A 17,371-nucleotide genomic window follows, 5' to 3' on the forward strand; every position below is an offset into this window, starting at 1 on the left:
ATACCCACCCTTTTTGGAGTCCTTGGAGGGTGTGCTGGAGAGTACTCCTGCTGGGGACTCCCTTGTTCTGCTGGGGGACTTCAATGCTCACGTGGGCAATGACAGTGAGACCTGGAGGGGCGTGATTGGGAGGAACCGCCCCCCCCCGATCAGAACTCGAGTGGTGTTTTGTTATTGGACTTCTGTGCTCGCCACGGATTGTCCATAACGAACACCTTGTTCAAACATAAGGGTGTCCATATGTGCACTTGGCACCAGGACACCCTAGGTCGCAGTTCGATGATCGACTTTGTAGTTGTATCATCGGATTTGCGGCCGCATGTTCTGGACACTCGGGTGAAGAGAGGGGCGGAGCTGTCAACTGATCACCACCTGGTGGTGAGTAGGCTCCGATGGTGGGGGAAGATGCCGGTCCGTCCTGGCAGACCCAAACGTATAGTGAGGGTTTGTTGGGAGCGTCTGGCGGAATCTCCTGTCAGAAGGAGTTTCAACTCCCACCTCCGACAGAGTTTTTCCCATGTTCCGGGGGAGGCGGGGGACATTGAGCCCGAGTGGACCGTGTTCCGTGCCTCTATTGTTGAGGCGGCCAATCTGAGTTGTGGCCGTAAGGTGGTTGGTGCCTGTCGTGGCGGCAACCCCTGTACTCGCTGGTGGACACCAGCAGTAAGGGATGCCGTCAAGCTGAAGAAGGAGTCCTATCGAGCCTTTATGGCCTGTGGGACCCCAGAGGCAGCTGACGGGTATCGACTGGCCAAGCGGACCGCGGCTTCGGTGGTCGCCGAGGCAAAAACCCGAGTGTGGGAAGAGTTCGGTGAGGCCATGGAAGCCGACTTCCGGACGGCTTCGAGGAAATTCTGGTCCACCATCCGACGTCTCAGGAGGGGGAAGCAGTGCACCACTAACACTGTGTACAGTGGGGATGGGGCGCTGCTGACTTCGATTCGGGACGTTGTGAACCGGTGGGCAGAGTACTTCGAAGACCTCCTCAACTCCACCAACACGCCTTCCTTGGAGGAAGCAGAGCCTGGGGACTCTGAGGTGGGCTCTCCTATCTCTGTGGTTGAAGTCACCGATGTGGTTAAAAAGCTCCTCGGTGGCAAGGCCGCAGGGGTGGATGAGATCCGCCCGGAGTTCCTCAAGGCTCTGGATGTTGTGGGGCTGTCCTGGTTGACACGCCTCTGCAACATCGCGTGGTCAACAGGGAGAGTGCCTCTGGATTGGCAGACCGGGGTGGTAGTCCCTCTTTTTAAAAAGGGGGACAGTAGGGTGTGTTCCAACTACAGAGGGATCACACTTCTCAGCCTCCCTGGTAAGGTCTATTCAGGGGTGCTGGAGAGGAGGGTCCGTCGGGACGTCGAGCCTCAGATTGAGGAGGAGCAGTGTGGTTTTCATCCCGGCCGTGGAACAGTGGACCAGCTCTACACCCTTAGCAGGGTCCTTGAGGGTATGTGGGAATTCGCCCAACCAGTCTACATGTGTTTTGTGGACTTGGAGAAGGCGTTTGACCGTGTCCCTCGGGGAGTTCTTTGCGGGGTGCTTCGTGGGTATGGGGTACCGAACCCCCTGATATGGGCTGTTCGGTCACTGTACCACCGATGTCAGAGTTTGGTTCGCATTGCTGGCAGTAAGTCGGAATCGTTTCCAGTGGGGGTAGGACTCCGCCAAGGCTGCCCTTTGTCGCCGATTCTGTTCATAACCTTTATGGACAGAATTTCTAGGCGCAGCCGAAGTGTTGATGGGGTCCGTTTTGGGGGCCTCAGTATTGCATCCATGCTTTTTGCAGATGATGTGGTGCTGTTGGCTCCTTCAAACGGGGCTCTCCAACTCTCACTGGAGCGTTTCACAGCCGAGTGTGAAGCGGTTGGGATGAAAATCAGCACCTCCAAATCTGAAACCATGGTCCTCAGTCGGAAAAGGGTTGAGTGCCCCCTCCGGGTCGGGGAGGAGATCTTGCCCCAAGTGGAGGAGTTCAAGTATCTTGGGGTCTTGTTCACGAGTGGGGGTAGGAGGGAGCGGGAGATCGACAGGCGGATCGGTGCGGCGTCTGCTGTGATGCGGACGTTGTATCGGTCTGTCGTGATGAAGAAGGAGCTGAGCCAAAGGGCGAAGCTCTCAATTTACCGGTCGATCTACGTCCCAACCCTCACCTATGGTCACGAGCTATGGGTCGTGACCGAAAGAACGAGATCCCGGATACAAGCGGCTGAAATGAGTTTTCTCCGCAGGGTGTCCGGGCTCTCCCTTAGAGATAAGGTGAGAAGCTCAGTCATCCGGGAGGGGCTCAGAGTCGAGCCGCTTCTCCTCCACATCGAGAGGAGCCAGATGAGGTGGCTTGGGCATCTGATTCGGATGCCTCCTGAGCGCCTCCCTGGTGAGGTGTTCCGGTCATGTCCCACCGGGAGGAGACCCCGAGGAAGACCCAGGACACGCTGGAGAGACTATGTCACCCTGCTTGCCTGGGAACGACTCGGGATCCCCCGGGGAGAGCTGGAAGAAGTAGGTAGGGAGAGGGAAGTCTGGGCTTCCCTGCTAAAGCTGTTGCCCCCGCGACCCAGCCCCGGATAAGCGGTAGAAGATGGATGGATAGATGGATGGATAGCTTCATGAAATTAAAGGGGAAAAAAAATCACCACTCAGTGAGCTATGGGCTTAAAAGAAGGAACAATGCAAGAATAAGATTTGTGAAAATATGACTTTAAAAATACTTTGAGAGACCTGAATCCTATACTGTACTGTATACGGGAAAGACAACAGCCTGGGATGATTTGGTTCAGTGACTCAAGTCAGGTCACTCGGGGCTGTGCAACAACATGGACGGAAAATGACTCAAGCGAACCGGATCCCTTTAGTGAGTGACTCAGAGTAACCTGAGTCCATAAACTATATTTACCACCAGTCATTTCAACACAGTATTGACCTCACCTTTCCTCAATGAAAACATTCAATGAAAACACTAAGGTGAATTTTGATTGCATGTGAGAGAAAATAACGAAGAAAAATGTCTTCATTTCTTAAAAATTGACTACTGTCGAAAAGCCACTTGGTTGTCAGAAAGAATGCAGCCACCCCCCCGCCCCCACACACACACACACAAACACATGCACACCCAAATATACTTTCACACCTCCGTAATGTAACTTTACATCAATGTCTCTCATTCAGGCTTGTCGAACAGATACCAAAAACCATGCAGGGCTGTTGCACAGTTTGACATAGGAGAACCAAAAGTGCGTAACAAGCTGGCAGACACATCAAACACTTTGTGCTGAACTTAGATACTCCAAGTTGCAAATACTTTGTTGAAATGATCAGAGGAAATACTACCTGGAGTGTAATGAGATCATCCATCAACAGTCCACCGACAGCTGTCTTCCAAAATGGGAAGGAAAAAATAAGTTGTCTAGTATGCTCCCTATCTCCCGCAAGTGCTATACATTAATTTCACAATATGTGCACAGTATAGATACGGATCTGATACAATTGAGTTGAAGTAAAACAATATTTGAGCAAAAAAAATGCAAAAATAACCTCACAGGAACTTGTCAATAGATCTGATCTTATTTATTATTCAGCTACCCTTTATATCTACTCTCTGTGATTTAAGGAGTGCCACTGTGAGGGTTTATTTTGTACTATTATCTATGCCTCATTTAAATGAATGTAAACAGTTATTTTTTCCCCCTTTGTTTCATGTAATCGGAGTATATTTCCTACTAGCAATTCAGTCCAGCACCATATACACATTTTATGAGCCTTAACACTTCTAAAATGATTAGTCACCCTCCCTGCCCCAATCCTTTCCCTCTTTTATGATGAGCTACAAAGATATTGTACTTATAGCCTTGATGTAAAATGCTGCTGGAATAGAATGCTTTAAATGGAAAAAAACAAGTGCTGTTACTCCCCTTATTCAAATGTTATCATATAAAAAATACATAAAAGCAAATTAAATATATAGGCGGCCTGGTGATCCAGTGGTTAGAGCGTCGATCTCACAGTGCAGCGGTCCTGGGTTCGATCCCCGGCCTTCCTGTGTGGAGTTTGCATGTTCTTGTATGGGTTTTCTCCGGGTACTCCGGTTTCTTCCCACATTCCAAAAACATGCATGGCAGGCTGATTGAACACTCTAAATTGTCTCTAGGGTGTGAGTGTGAGCGCGGATGGTTGTTCGTCTCTGTGTGCCCTGCGATTGGCTGGCAACCAGTTCAGTGTGTCCCCCGCCTGCTGCCTGAAAACAGCTGGGATAGGCTATAGCATCCCCCACGACCCTTGTGAAGATAAAGTGGATTGGAAAATGAATGAACGAATGAATGAATATATCTCTTTCTATCTATTTATTTATTTATATAGATCTTGATCTACATCTATCTATCTATCTATCTGTGTGTGTGTGTATGTTTGTGTGGGCGTGTGGGCGTGCGTGCGAGCGCCTACTTTCTGGCAGCAAGTGAATCCGAAGTGCTAACATTCCTGTAAATTGGCTGCATTTAACTTGCAAGATTAACCTGTGTCATTGTCACCTGATTTATCACCAGTCCAGTTTGTCTTTTGGGCCTTTGGGAGAAATGCTGACATTTCTGAGTTTGACTGTTTTCTTCCAATGACTTTATGAATAACTTGTTTCACCTCAATGTAATATGTTTACGTTCTACAATCTTTATTCGTTTTCAGGTTCTTTAACTGCCACGTACTCAAGTCGCGAGATCGCCTCATGAGGAATGCACAGGCGTGTGGTGTGTACTAGAGGCACACTGGGCAATATAGCCATATGAGGATGAGTTTGGCTGACACCAAACAAAACAATGAAAAAGCAATCTGGCCTGATAAATGCAACTTTTTTCCAAAACTATATTAGGACTACCTGAGTACATCCTCGGCGAGACGCTAGACAGTCTCAAGGGACAGGTACATACTTCAGTACACTATGAATAACTACTAGGAAATCTATTTTATACCTGTTATTGGTATAATAACTCTAGAATTTGTTTGAGCGCGATTGAAGAAGAGGCTCAGTTTATTTCTCACAAGTCACAACCGTGTTGTTATCGTTAAATATATGAAGCCCAGCAATAGAGAGTGATGCCAAAATAAAGCTTTTCTACCCTGGACAGAGTGAAATCAATCCATCTGAAGTGGAAATTAGCCAGCCACAAGGACAGCTTGAAGTGCAGGATTTGAGCGGCCGACTGCAGGTAGAGGGCAGGGAAACGAGATGGGTTGAAGTGTGAGAGTGTGTGGTTTCTAATCCAAAAACATGTTTCAGCTTGTTGAAAGTGCATTGTCAGCACCACGGCCTTCACTCAGCAAAGGCGCAATGTCCTTTTGCCCGTTCATCTCCTCCCCTGGCCCACAAAAGAAAATATTATTACACCGTTCGTTACAGATGGAACTCTTTCCCAAGAATGCAAAACTAATCTTTCTGTCCCTGGCACAATTCTATCAAGAATGAATGAACATGCTGTGCATTTTTGTGAAAAGAAACTCTCTAATAAGATGCAGCATATCCTCTCCGAGGACACCCGGCAATGATAAACCGGGGATAAATGAGCCTTGCCACTTGCTTTGCGGGAGACAAATCAGATTTGTATCCTCTGTGTCATTTTGCACAGAAGTTATTATCGTTCCTTTGTGATGCATGCTTGTCTTCTAATCTAAGAAGATGAAAATGTGGTGCTTTCACGGGAAAAAGATATGCTATATTTTTGGACAAGTCTCTGTTGATAATATAAAATGCGACACAATTTCTCGTACTCGATGCTTTCAAGCCACAGTCACGTCTTTCTTTGTACCAGCCAGCCCTCAGCTCGTCTGTGAGGAGATAGAAAAGAATTCCGATGTGATGGTAGATACGAGCAAACAAAGAGAGCGCTATCACCTGTGTTGACGCCACGAGGTCCAGAGTTGTTAACCGTATCTGACCTCCATCTCAACGAGATTAGAGAGTCGCATAGAAAAAAAATGAGGGGAGGAAAAAGTACAAATGGGAAATAGATCAAGCAAACCATCTGCACCAGCTTCAGCACAAAAAAAAAAAAACCTTCCTTGGCAACACTGACTCTGTCCCTTCTTTTGAGCAAATTTCCCATCTTCCCTCATCAGTATGATTGCATGATGAAGTGATCTAACGTATTGGCCCGAATATAAGACTTTTTCAAGACTCAAGTTTGAAAAAATACTTTTTGAACACCAAATTAATTATTTATACAGAAAATAATTACAGTACATCTGAAACAAATGATTATAACAATATATTTAAGAGAAAAAGCATGTTATTTTGCCTCATTCAAATCTTAATATCTGAACATTTAAATATGTAAACTAAAGTACAACCACATTCGTAAATGAATGCCTTCTGGTTTTTGAAATGTAAACGACATCATAACTTCTCTTCGGGTGCTGAATTAACCTGGCTGATCTTCGACCCACTTTTCTCCAGATTGTGGCTACGTTTCTCCATTTTCTGTTATCTCTTCTATTATTTTCTTCTCTTTTCTTTCTTACCGCTATTTTTTATTTATTCTTCTTCACTTTGGCCTGGGAAGTCAAGTTCAGCATTTGCTTCAATGGTATCTGGCGCCATCTAGCGTCATGAATTGGTATAATGTCTAGATCCCGAATATAAAACGACCCCCACTTTTTCAGTCTTATTTCAATGCAAAAACACCGTCTTATATTAGGGCCAATACGGTATTTCAACATGATCATATGAAATGCATCAGAAAAGTTCCAGGATTGGTGTCAAAAGATACATTTCAAGTCCAAAGTAAAGACGGCAAGTTGTCCCATTCTTTTTCTTACTTTTCCAATCTTGAGTGCCACACCTTCATACACTCTCGGAAGGATTATTCAGTGTTCCTTCACAGTTCCAAAGTCACAGCCATCTTGATGTCTTCTACGTCTTCAAAACAGGTATGGTCCCTTTGAGTTTAGGAAGGGCGGGGCGGGGACTGACAGACTCAGATTGGTGAGTAGGGAGGTTGCTCCAAGCATGGCAATGTTCTTCTCAGCCAGGAACTGCGGGATGCTCAAGGCATTGGCCAAATTTTGGGGGGATTAAACTAAATCATTAAACTGCATGAAAATGCTCCAACAGGAATTTAATGTGGAATTGCAGCAGTGGTGTACTTGTCAATTCCAACAGATATGGTGTATGCAGTTCAATTGACATAGCCAGTCTGCATCCAGTCTGCAAATGCTCTGTCCCGATGTAAATGCGCTGTTGTTTACGCACCTGACAATGACAGTTTTCAACGAGCTGGTCTTCGATGGGAGACCTTGTCTTTAAACGTATACTTGTAACTTCTTTTTGTCACGCTATTGCTTCAATAAAAGTATGAAAACAATCGCAATGACTGTGCTAAATAGACGGTTGATGACTGTAAAATGCCTGTTCTGATTAATGTAATGGGCGGCCCGGTAGTCCAGTGGTTAGCACGTCGACTTCACAGTGCGGAGGTACCGGGTTCAATTCGCCGACCTCCCTGTGTGGAGTTTGCATGTTCTCCCCGGGCCTGCGTGGGTTTTCTCCGGGTACTCCGGTTTCCTCCCACGTTCCAAAAACATGCATGGCAGGCTGATTGAACACTCTAAATTGTCCCTAGGTGTGAGTGTGAGTGGGCTTGGTTGTTCGTCTCTGTGTGCCCTGCGATTGGCTGGCAACCGGTTCAGAGTGTCCCCGCCTACTGCCCGAAGACGGCTGGGACAGGCTCCAGCACCCCCCACGACCCTAGTGAGGATTAAGATGTTCGGAAAATGGATGGATTCATGTAATGGCACATATAACCAGCAAATCGAAGTACATCACGCCGCATGCAAACTGTTGGCCGAAGATCTTAGAGTAGAGTCAAGTCACATTTATTTTTATGTTCCTTAATCACAAACAGTCTCAAAGGTCGTCACATGCCCACAGTTTACAAGTATTCACAACATCCCCTGAACTTACCCCCCAGGAGAGCAAGGAAAAACTTTAAAAACCCCATCTGGGGAAAAATGAGAAACCTTGAGAAGGGGCTGCAGATGGGAGAATCCTCCTTCCAGAATGACCAGGCTTCAATGGATGCCAAGCGGGCAACATTTGACACGACTTTGGTATACAATGTTAGTTAGAATGATATAAAAGTCCATTTAACAAGATGAAAACACTGCGGAGAGAGGCCTTCGGAGAGGTGGGTCCCTCTCTGAATCCGTTCCGGTTGGTCAAGGAAAAAATCTTCATGGTAGCACCTCCAAAGTCAATAAATCAGAATGATTTCTTTCAGACTGACAAATAAGTCGGTGCATTGTCAAGGAGAAGTAGCCATAATTTGCCCGGCCAAAACTCTCACTTGCTTTTGGCGCACTGTTAAGAAGAAACATGCCTCAGGATCTTTTTGTAGACATGTTGGTCGATTGTCTTGCCCACACTGAAAGGGAAAATTCAAGGTTTGTAGTTTGGGGTTGAAACACATCTTTTCTGACACACCGCTGATGTTGACTTTGTGCCGTAAATAAATCTCACAGTTTTTATTCATACAGCGCTCTGTGAGCTCGAGACTATTTTGGATGTGTTATTGTCCATTGTTTTGAGTATTCTCATTGACTGCAACAGTTTTGAAATTCTTACTTTATGTTCTTTTCATTGAAAAAAAATATTGAAATTTCAGTTGCACATGATTAAAATGTCATGAAATGATGTCATTTTCCTCTCTTTTCCTAAAAAATAATCACAAGATAGATGTGGCTTTAACATTTTGTAACCGATGAGCATATGTGAATTAAATAAATGCCAACCGTTTTATTTTCAGTGTAGTTTTTCAATGGTTGGTCATTTCTTTGTATTCAGATTCATACTGGGAATCTTTATTGACCATTTTTTATTTCCTAGTAAAGGCAAGTATGGAAAAACCAAACACAAGCCTAACAAGCCCAAAACACTCAAGACGCACCTTGTTCACTTTTGTTTGGTGGATGAATACTTCCAGACAGGTAAGTGTAAATGAACTTTCTGTGATATAAATATCAATGCTGATGATAGTAAACATGATAGCTGACCGTGCTAAAATATATTTATTTATTGTCATAATTCAGACACAATTTAAAGTAGAGCAAAACAGATTTTCATGTACCGTACTGTAACTGTGTTGCAGAAGTTGTCGTGTGTTAATGAGCAGACTCATCTATGAGATACTCTTTTTTTCATGACATTTTGCAGAGGGGTGTGTTTTGGACCAACGAAAACATGACATTTTGGAACAGTGGTTTTTGATACGCATACAGTTTTTTTTTCCAACCTTAGTGGAGGTCTGCACCCTGCTGAGTCCCATTTTAATCGAAACCAGCTCCTGTCAGTGGAACATAACTAACTATTTAGAGTTCACGTGTCAAAGTGATCTCTGCACATAAACAAAGCCAAGTACTTTCCATTGGCTTGTCAGGCCCTGAGCAGAGCCTCCACTGAGAAAGGTAGTAGCGGCTTCACGGCTGGAGTCCTGCCTGAGCTGCCGGGAAGGCTCCTGAAAGAGTCTTCCCGAGGATGCTCCAGGGCGGCAGGAGTGTCCACACACTGACCTCTACCTGTCCGCGATAACGGATCGAAGGTCCTGCTGGTGGCTGTGACATTCGGCAAGTTCAGGATCCCCTGATCTGATACAAAAATAGAGCGTGTGACATTTGAGTCTGGAATTTCTCTTGGTTTGGAGTCAGCTTTGATGTAGTCCCAATCCAACAAAGTGCTACCGTGATATTTGAGGCTTTGTCGAGAAGGCAAAGGTGTCGGCTCTGATGTCTCTGTCTTCTCGCAACCTGTCCAGCCACGCTGCACCTCATCCTTCTGATCTCTATTTTGCACCGAGCTTTTACACACGCGGAAGCCAACATTTTCACTTTTTGTACATGTGCTCTTAAAATGAAAACAGTGATAGAAATGGAAGTCCCAGTCTTGCAGAGGCTGAAAGCTGTTACACACAGACCCAAAGGTGGCTGTCTCCGCAGATGAAGGGACTTTGCTGAATGACTGTAAGCTCGGTGTGATGGGCAGAGGCACTGGATGAATTGCGGGGAGGAAGGTCGAGTAGGAAAAGTAAAGGTCGTTCTGGAACCCTCTCTGTCTGAGCTCCCGCTCCAGCATCACATTCTCCAGCTCCGTGTCAGCAAATGTTCGTCTCTTCCTCATGCGGGCACTGATGGTGGGGTTTGTAGCATGTGTATGGTCACGCTGTGTCGGCTTTAAACAACAGGAATCGTTGCCCTCCGGTGGTGTCAACCCTGCAGTTTCACAGACAACACGTTAAGTTTATATTTGGATTCATTTAGGTCAAATATAAATAACGAAGTTGTTTTAAGTAATTGCGCATTTACAAAAACAATTCATGCTCGATAAAATTGAGTTTAATTGCTGTTTGGTCGGCCTTACTTTATTTTAGTCGCCGTGGCAACAGATAAATCCTCCATTTAAACTCACTGACAAATGAAAGAGAGAGGTGGATTTGATGCAACTTTACCCGGCTGGAGGCGCTTGGTCTGCCACATACTTGGCTCCGCCACCGCAGTAGAGCGCTGCAAAAAAGTTCTCTGTGAATGATTTGCTCGATACTTGACACCTCGCCTACCCTGAAAGACACGAGGCAACGAGAGTTAGACATACTGAATAATTTGAGAGAATAAATCACTGCTGAGATGATGATCTGTGCATGTGCTCGCTGTGCAAACTATATCAGTGGTGTCAGGAAGAATGCCCGCACCTCCATAAATCATCACTTTTCGGGAAACCAAATAATGGCATGTCTGTTGAGTCATTAATATTGCACCTTCAAAGAGAGCAAACACTTTATATTGGAAACATCAGATTACTATTGATTTGTGAAAATATATTAAATTGACTGAATTTAGGCTTCTGACCAACTCCAGCGATATGTTGAAATGCACAACAAAACATATTTGTATCTATACATTGCATACCCGTTTTGAATTTCATTCATTTATTTTTTTGCCTCTTTCTGCGAGTTAAATTTTATGTACCGGTAAGTGATGATTTATTTTTTTTCAATGCTTATTTTATTGTACAGCGTCCGAGTGCAGACTAAATCATTGTATTTTTTTAAGTTCCCCCTGTTGTGCATGCATCTATACTTCCCAACACGAAATCATAACAATAGCACTGACTCTTTCCCCAACTAAAAATTACAAACATTTTTCTCATGTTACTGTTTGTGTCCAATAAAATTAATTACAGGTAGTTTATTATTACTATTAATCAGGCTATTTTATATAGTAAATGTATTTTGTTCTCGGACATATAACAATGAATAGTTATGATTATCTCACTTTCAAAAAACGATATGTACTACAGATTACTATAAATTTAGAAACAAAACAAATCTGATTTTAAGTTGACAATATTGCTATTTTTGGATTGTCCAAGAGATTACATTTTGTGATAAATGGTCTTCCACTTGTATTGCACTTTTCTACCTTCAAGCTAGTCAAAGCACTAGAAATAAAAATCGTCTTGCCATTCACCCAGTGATAACGCAGCATAGATATGATCACCGAGACTTACGATCGAACAAACAATTTTCGGGTCGGTAGGCAATTTGACATCAGCACTGTGAACGCAGACAGAACTGCATTGCATCCGTACGACCACGTCTTTATCAAGGCAACCAAAATATTACAGTGAGAGGCAAGGCATGCTCTTACTAATCCAATCAACAATAACACGCACACGTTAAATCACTGGAAATTTGTTTTGGTCGTCGTTAGATTGTGCAGTTAACATTGCCGTTGTGTTCTGTGTGATGCTGATAGCTGGGATAGGCTTCAGCACGACCGCGAGCCAAGCCAGGTAAGCAGTTCGGAAAATGGATGGATGTACACAATAACAAAAAAATAAATAAATAATTGGGCCTGTTGTTGTGGCGCAGCGTTGTTTGAGAAAACACCCGCCTTGGAAAGTGAGTGAGTCCCTTTTCTATTGATATTCGTGGCATTCCTACCAGTAGTTATATGGGTCAATGTGTAAGTTCGTTGTGTTTTGAATAGATGGCTCTACTTTAGGAAACGGCAAAGGGAGAGATGCATTCCGTTTGAACGTAGCTTTATTGAAAAGGACGTCTGCACCGCAGTTCGAACCAGAACACACACTTCTCGCCAATTAAAACACTTCCTGTTTTCCCATTGTTCAGCCAATCAGAAGCTATCAACATCAACTCATGTCTAAGCAACTATTAATCAACACAATATAATTTATGGATTCTTAACATGAACCAATATACGCAAACATAAAATGATAATAATTAATCAAACAACATAAGTCTAAAAATGTTTGACTGAGCTTCCACATCCACAGCGGTGCGCGCAACCCCTTACCTCAGCAGCCTGTTGCCTCCTTAGTGCGACCTGCGCGGCCATGACGCGCTGCCGCTGCACCACCAGCAGACAGCAGGCACAGCCGCAGTCCCTCCAGCGGCACAAACGTTTGTGACCTTTCAAGCACGAAACCACGCCATGATTCCGGCAGCGGGCACATTTGGGACTTCGGCTCATTTTAAGCGGCTTCTCCTGCAGCAATGATTTAGTTTCTCCGCCGTCCCCGCAGGTCCGCGCTGGGCCGTCGTTCACACCCAAGCATTCATCAGGACTTGTCAAGACAAAAAACTCTCCATGTTTTAAGGTATCAAGTTTTTTTGTTGTTTCCAGGTGCCGGCTTCCTTCCAAGTGGGTGGACATAACCATACCTCATCTAGAAGCTGAATTGATCCTACAACGCCGCTCAGACGCACTACTTACATTAAAGAGTATACAGTATATTAAATTTTCAATGCATGTAATGTAGGTGAATTTCTTATTCGTCGTTTATGGATTAGAACCGAAACTATCCACATACGCTCCACCCGATACGAAACAATAAGATTCTTGTTTGCGTGAAATTTGACACTACTTGATTCGGGGGGGAAAAAAACGGATTAACCTGATAAAGGTGCCCCTGACTCAGTTGACAGGCGTGCAATGTAGTGGTCCCTCTGCGCGAACTCCTACTGAGGTGTCGTCTGATCCAGCCTGCAACTGTTTTAAGGTGGAAACTTTGCAGCCTACCGCCAGACGTCTGAAATACTAAGCCCCCCCTCAGCTGCTATCTGACGCGCCTTCTAAAAACAAGAGAGCCAGAAATGCTTCCAAGTCCTTGCGCAGTGTCCGCGAGCGAACATATGGGAAAGCCCACCTGCAATTAAGTCACTTTCCCTCTTTAATCTCCTTACCGGCCCTGCCTTAAAGTACCCAGCCCACCCGGGAAGTTGTCTCAACTTGCAAAGATTGAAGACAAGGCACATCAAAGTGTGAAAAAAAATTGGGCAGTTCACATCCATAGTCACAGGAACACATTAGCTACGGTCCAGTGCCTATGACATATAACTTTGCTCGGCCTGTTGGAGGGTTGATGATGCCTGATGTTATGAATATTCACATTTACATTCAGTATTTGTTATTAATATTCATGTACCACTACTATATTGATGGATAGATAGATAGATAGATAGATAGATAGATAGATAGATAGATAGATAGATAGATAGATAGATAGATAGATAGATAGATAGATAGATAGATAGATAGATAGATAGATAGATAGATAGATAGACAGATAGAGTCCTTGGTGCAACCGTGTGCACATATTCTAATTAAGTAATAAGATACTTCGTTGTTCTTGCCAGTTCCATGACACCTGTCATCATTTGGGCAGGGACTAATGTAATTTCATGACATAAAACTGATCATTGATCATTTTTCTCAATGGCACACAGGGTAATTTGTTGAATATCAGCGAAACGCCTCTGTAAGCAAACGACACATCATTTTCCTTCATGAACTAAATATAGGCCTGGAGGTGGGGCTCGTTGGCAGGCGCCTGGTGGCCGGGCTTACACCCATGGGGCCCGGCCGGGCACAGCCCGAAGAGGCAACGTGGGTCCCCCTTCCCATGGGCTCACCACCCATGAGAGGGGCCAAAGGGGTCGGGTGCAATGCGAGCTGGGCGGCAGCCAAAGGCGGGGACCCTGGCGGTCCGATCCTCGGCTGCAGAAGCTAGCTCTTGGGACATGGAATGTCACCTCTCTGGCAGGGAAGGAGCCCGAGCTGGTGTGTGAGGCAGAGAATTTCCGACTGGATATAGTCGGACTTGCCTCCACACACAGCCTGGGTTCTGGTACCAGTTCTCTCGAGAGGGGTTGGACTCTCTTCCACTCTGGAGTTGCTCACGGTGAGAGGCGCAGAGCAGGTGTGGGCATACTCATTGCCCCCCGGCTCAGTGCCTGTACATTGGGGTTCACACCGGTAGACGAGAGGGTTGCCTCCCTCCGCCTTCGGGTGGGTGGACGGGTCCTGACTGTTGTTTGTGCATATGCACCAAACAGCAGCTCAGCATACCCACCCTTTTTGGAGTCCTTGGAGGGTGTGCTGGAGAGTACTCCTGCTGGGGACTCCATTGTTCTGCTGGGGGACTTCAATGCTCACGTGGGCAATGACAGTGATACCTGGAGGGGCGTGATTGGGAGGAACGGCCCCCCCGATCAAAACCCGAGTGGTGTTTTGTTATTGGACTTCTGTGCTCGCCACGGATTGTCCATAACGAACACCTTGTTCAAACATAAGGGGGTCCATATGTGCACTTGGCACCAGGACACCCTAGGCCGCAGTTCGATGATCGACTTTGTAGTTGTATCATCGGATTTGCGGCCGCATGTTCTGGACACTCGGGTGAAGAGAGGGGCGGAGCTGTCAACTGATCACCACCTGGTGGTGAGTAGGCTCCGATGGTGGGGGAAGATGCCGGTCCGTCCTGGCAGACCCAAACGTATAGTGAGGGTTTGTTGGGAGCGTCTGGCGGAATCCCCTGTCAGAAGGAGTTTCAACTCCCACCTCCGACAGAGCTTTTCCCATGTTCCGGGGGAGACGGGGGACATTGAGTCCGAGTGGACCATGTTCCGTGCCTCTATTGTTGAGGCGGCCAATCTGAGTTGTGGCCGTAAGGTGGTTGGTGCCTGTCGTGGCGGCAATCCTCGTACTCGCTGGTGGACACCAGCAGTAAGGGATGCCGTCAAGCTGAAGAAGGAGTCCTATCGAGCCTTTATGGCCTGTGGGACCCCAGAGGCAGCTGACGGGTATCGACTGGCCAAGCGGACCGCGGCTTCGGTGGTCGCCGAGGCAAAAACCCGAGCGTGGGAAGAGTTCGGTGAGGCCATGGAAGCCGACTTCCGGACGGCTTCGAGGAAATTCTGGTCCACCATCCGACGTCTCAGGAGGGGGAAGCAGTGCACCACTAACACTGTGTACAGTGGGGATGGGGCGCTGCTGACTTCGACTCGGGACGTTGTGAACCGGTGGGCAGAGTACTTCGAAGACCTCCTCAACTCCACCAACACGCCTTCCTTTGAGGAAGCAGAGCCTGGGGACTCTGAGGTGGGCTCTCCTATCTCTGTGGTTGAAGTCACCGATGTGGTTAAAAAGCTCCTCGGTGGCAAGGCCCCGGGGGTAGATGAGATCCGCCCGGAGTTCCTCAAGGCTCTGGATGTTGTGGGGCTGTCCTGGTTGACACGCCTCTGCAACATCGCGTGGTCAACGGGGAGAGTGCCTCTGGATTGGCAGACCGGGGTGGTAGTCCCTCTTTTTAAAAAGGGGGACCGGAGGGTGTGTTCCAACTACAGAGGGATCACACTCCTCAGCCTCCCTGGCAAGGTCTATTCAGGGGTGCTGGAGAGGAGGGTCCGTCAGGAAGTCGAGCCTCAGATTGAGGAGGAGCAGTGTGGTTTTCGTCCCGGCCGTGGAACAGTGGACCAGCTCTACACCCTTAGCAGGGTCCTTGAGGGTATGTGGGAATTCGCCCAACCAGTCTACATGTGTTTTGTGGACTTGGAGAAGGCGTTTGACCGTGTCCCTCGGGGAGTTCTGTGGGTGGTGCTTCGTGGGTATGGGGTACCGAACCCCCTGATACGGGCTGTTCGGTCACTATACCACCGATGTCAGAGTTTGGTTCGCATTGCCGGCAGTAAGTCGGAATCGTTTCCAGTGAGGGTAGGACTCCGCCAAGGCTGCCCTTTGTCGCCGATTCTGTTCATAACCTTTATGGACAGAATTTCTAGGCGCAGCCGAAGCGTTGAGGGGGTCCGTTTTGGGGGCCTCAGTATTACATCTCTGCTTTTTGCAGATGATGTGGTGCTGTTGGCTCCTTCAAACGGGGCTCTCCAACTCTCACTGGAGCGTTTCGCAGCCGAGTGTGAAGCGGTTGGGATGAAAATCAGCACCTCCAAATCTGAAACCATGGTCCTGAGTCGGAAAAGGGTGGAGTGCCCCCTCCGGGTCGGGGAGGAGATCTTACCCCAAGTGGAGGAGTTCAAGTATCTTGGGGTCTTGTTCACGAGTGGGGGTAGGAGGGAGCGGGAGATCGACAGGCGGATCGGTGCAGCGTCTGCTGTGATGCGGACGTTGTATCGGTCTGTCGTGGTGAAGAAGGAGCTGAGCCAAAGGGCGAAGCTCTCAATTTACCGGTCGATCTACGTCCCAACCCTCACCTATGGTCACGAGCTATGGGTCGTGACCGAAAGAACGAGATCCCGGATACAAGCGGCTGAAATGAGTTTTCTCCGCAGGGTGTCCGGGCTCTCCCTTAGAGATAAGGTGAGAAGCTCAGTCATCCGGGAGAGGCTCAGAGTCGAGCCGCTTCTCCTCCACATCGAGAGGAGCCAGTTGAGGTGGCTTGGGCATCTGATTCGGATGCCTCCTGAGCGCCTCCCCGGTGAGGTGTTCCGGTCATGTCCCACCGGGAGGAGACCCCGAGGAAGACCCAGGACACGCTGGAGAGACTATGTCACCCAGCTTGCCTGGGAACGACTCGGGATCCCCCGGGGAGAGCTGGAAGAAGTAGCTAGGGAGAGGGAAGTCTGGGCTTCCCTGCTAAAGCTGTTGCCCCCGCGACCCGGCCCCGGATAAGCGGTAGATGATGGATGGATGGATGGATGAACTAAATATAGGGCAAAAAACCTGCCAAAGGAACCTTTGGCCAATACATGGCTGAAAAAGTACTTTTTCACAATGCAAAGACGGCAAGTATGGTATTTTCATCTTAAGATATATTTTTAAAATTATTTCGTATGCATTGGCTTCTAAAAGTATATCGTGTGTAAACCTTTTGATTTGTCGGTTACTCTATTTATTTCAATTGATAAAACACTTATCTGTACTGATCTGTTTGTCAGAAAAATTAGTAGATCATTTCCGTTAGGTTTGAAGAAGGAGCCCTATAGTCGATGGTCCCACCCAGGCCGAGGTGAAGGTAAGGGCAACCCTGCATCAGAGGGAGGACATAACTGATGCAGAGCAAGCCTTTACTGGCTTCCTGTAC

General features: G+C 46.8%; 1 protein-coding gene across 1 annotated transcript; it reads right to left on the bottom strand.

The window, feature by feature from the left end:
• Positions 1–7,838: 7,838 nt before the first annotated feature.
• On the bottom strand, positions 7,839–13,174 carry LOC127605687 (uncharacterized). The gene is made up of 3 exons (XM_052073457.1): positions 12,346–13,174; positions 10,479–10,587; positions 7,839–10,242 (listed from the first exon to the last, which is right to left on the bottom strand). The coding sequence occupies exons 1-3, from the start codon at positions 12,709–12,711 to the stop codon at positions 9,410–9,412; spliced, it is 1,308 nt and encodes a 435-aa protein (XP_051929417.1). The 5' UTR covers positions 12,712–13,174; the 3' UTR covers positions 7,839–9,409.
• Between the last annotated feature and the right edge of the window lie 4,197 nt (positions 13,175–17,371).

Source organism: Hippocampus zosterae, chromosome 8 (genome assembly GCF_025434085.1).
Source record: "Hippocampus zosterae strain Florida chromosome 8, ASM2543408v3, whole genome shotgun sequence".
NCBI lineage: Eukaryota > Metazoa > Chordata > Actinopteri > Syngnathiformes > Syngnathidae > Hippocampus > Hippocampus zosterae.

Excerpts from the sequence above, each read along its gene's own strand:
- LOC127605687 (XM_052073457.1), bottom strand. The coding sequence starts at position 12,711 with ATGGTTATGTCCACCCACTTGGAAGGAAGCCGGCACCTGGAAACAACA. Across the intron at positions 10,588-12,345 it reads GGAGGCAACAGGCTGCTGAG|GGTAGGCGAGGTGTCAAGTA; the intron begins GTAAGGGGTTGC and ends CGTGTCTTTCAG. Across the intron at positions 10,243-10,478 it reads GACCAAGCGCCTCCAGCCGG|GGTTGACACCACCGGAGGGC; the intron begins GTAAAGTTGCAT and ends GTGAAACTGCAG.